We start from the raw sequence: 1,662 nt of genomic DNA, 5'->3' as shown, positions 1-1,662 counted from the left end.
GCTGCGACGCGCGCGCGCAGTGCCGCTGTCGACCGCACGTGCTCGGCGAGCGCTGCGACCGCTGCGATCTGCCCAGGCACTACCTCGACGAGGACGGATGCAAACGTAAGCGGAAATTAATTTGTGTCTCAAGTAGTTCATATAGATAAACAATCAGTATTCCAGTAATTCCTCACGGTGATTACCACCCATCTATAAGAACCAACGTGTATATTACAATCATCAAATTTGGTCCCCGATCAATCTGTAAATACCATTTTACACAATCCTTTTCAGCTTGCGATAACTGCACACAGACCCTGCTGGAGGACGTGTCCCGGCTGGGCGGCTCGCTGGCCGCGCGCGCAGACCTCACCGAGCTCAGCAGGATCCCGCAGCCATTCCCCGCTCTCCGAGAATTCGCTCACAATGCAACTTCGCTACGCAACTCTCTGTATGAGGTCAAGAAAGATAAAGAACGTTCTAGAAACTTTGAAAATTGGATCAGTGAAATGGAGAGAACAGAACACGACGCGATCACAATGGCCAACAGAGTGCATTTGGAAGCTAGTAAAAGGGAAAAGGAAACACAATACATTAGTTTGGAGAGCATGAGCTGGCTGGAGGAGGTCCTGAAGCAGCGGAGGCTCCTGGCCGAGCAGGTCGCGGCACTTGACGACTTCGCCCGGGGGGAGAAACATCTGAGCGCTCACAGAGCTATCAAAGAAGCGAGACATCTGCTAAAGAATATAAGGGAAATAACACTTTCCGATTTCATGACCGGAGCTAGTGATGTTTCCGACTCGGTAAGTTACTATACACAAATACAGCTTTCATTTTCGATAAGTACAATATAAGTAATTTGGGATGAATATTATTTTCAGGCTAATCTGCAGTCGACGTCGGTGCAAGAGTACGCATACCGCATCGAGGACACGTGGCGGCGCGTGCGGCGGCTGCGCGCGGCGCTAGAGCAGTGGGAGCGGCGCGCGGAGGACCTGCCGCGGCTGGCTGACGCCGTCTTCTCCGCGGGGGACGGCGTTGCCGAGCTGAGGAAGAGAGTTGTCCCAAAGCTCGCTCATATTAGAGACGTCGGTTTGCGGTGTCGTATCATATTAGAAGTAAATCCTGTTTCATTGTTCGAAAAACATTATTTGTGTTCCTGTAATCATTAAGAAATGTTTTTAAAAAATTTTACTATTTTTGTGGATATCAATTTGTTTCTCCTGTCATTAATTCAGGATATATCGAACCTCTCGACGGATAACATGACCGATGAGACTCAATCATTGTTGCTGCAAACCCACAACCTGGCCGTGGGATTCCCCGGCCTGCTGCGGCAGTTGACGGCCCTGACTGCGGCCGCGGAGGAGAAGGAGGGCATTCTTTACAGCCTTACGCCCGCCTACAAGGAGAAGTACTTGCAGCCGGTCGAGAAACATGCCGCCGAATTGAAGAAGAAAGCCAAAGAATACAAAAAGTAAGTAAAACGACAAATTAAACGGACACATATAGCAAAAGTAGTATTTTAAAACGGACGTTGTACTTATCAAATCCAAGAATTGTTCTAACCTCAGAAGGGTCTAATCCTTTCGATGGAGGTGGAGGTATGGTGTTCTCAATCGGTATCGTGTTCAGTTTATTCGCAGGCACGCGCGCGCTGGCGGCGGGCGGCGTGCAGGC

General features: G+C 49.8%; 2 protein-coding genes across 2 annotated transcripts in view; both read left to right on the top strand.

Annotated features, from left to right (window-relative positions):
- Positions 1 to 475, top strand: part of LOC106109952 (laminin subunit beta-1-like) — a 33,170-nt gene extending 32,695 nt beyond the window's left edge. Inside the window, exons 5-6 of the mRNA XM_013291610.1 lie at positions 277 to 410; positions 467 to 475. Coding sequence (XP_013147064.1) covers positions 277 to 410; positions 467 to 475 — 143 coding nt within the window. The remainder of the gene's footprint in view (positions 1 to 276; positions 411 to 466) is intronic.
- The window catches only part of LOC106109951, a 5,704-nt gene continuing 4,048 nt past the window's right edge, over positions 7 to 1,662 (top strand). Inside the window, exons 1-5 of the mRNA XM_013291609.1 lie at positions 7 to 105; positions 277 to 785; positions 864 to 1,100; positions 1,221 to 1,459; positions 1,618 to 1,660. Of these exons, the coding sequence (XP_013147063.1) occupies positions 492 to 785; positions 864 to 1,100; positions 1,221 to 1,459; positions 1,618 to 1,660 (813 nt within the window). The 5' untranslated portion in view covers positions 7 to 105; positions 277 to 491. The remainder of the gene's footprint in view (positions 106 to 276; positions 786 to 863; positions 1,101 to 1,220; positions 1,460 to 1,617; positions 1,661 to 1,662) is intronic.

This window comes from Papilio polytes, unplaced genomic scaffold (assembly GCF_000836215.1).
Source record: "Papilio polytes unplaced genomic scaffold, Ppol_1.0 DF820956.1, whole genome shotgun sequence".
Lineage (NCBI taxonomy): Eukaryota > Metazoa > Arthropoda > Insecta > Lepidoptera > Papilionidae > Papilio > Papilio polytes.
This window is presented reverse-complemented; position numbering and strand designations above follow the sequence as displayed.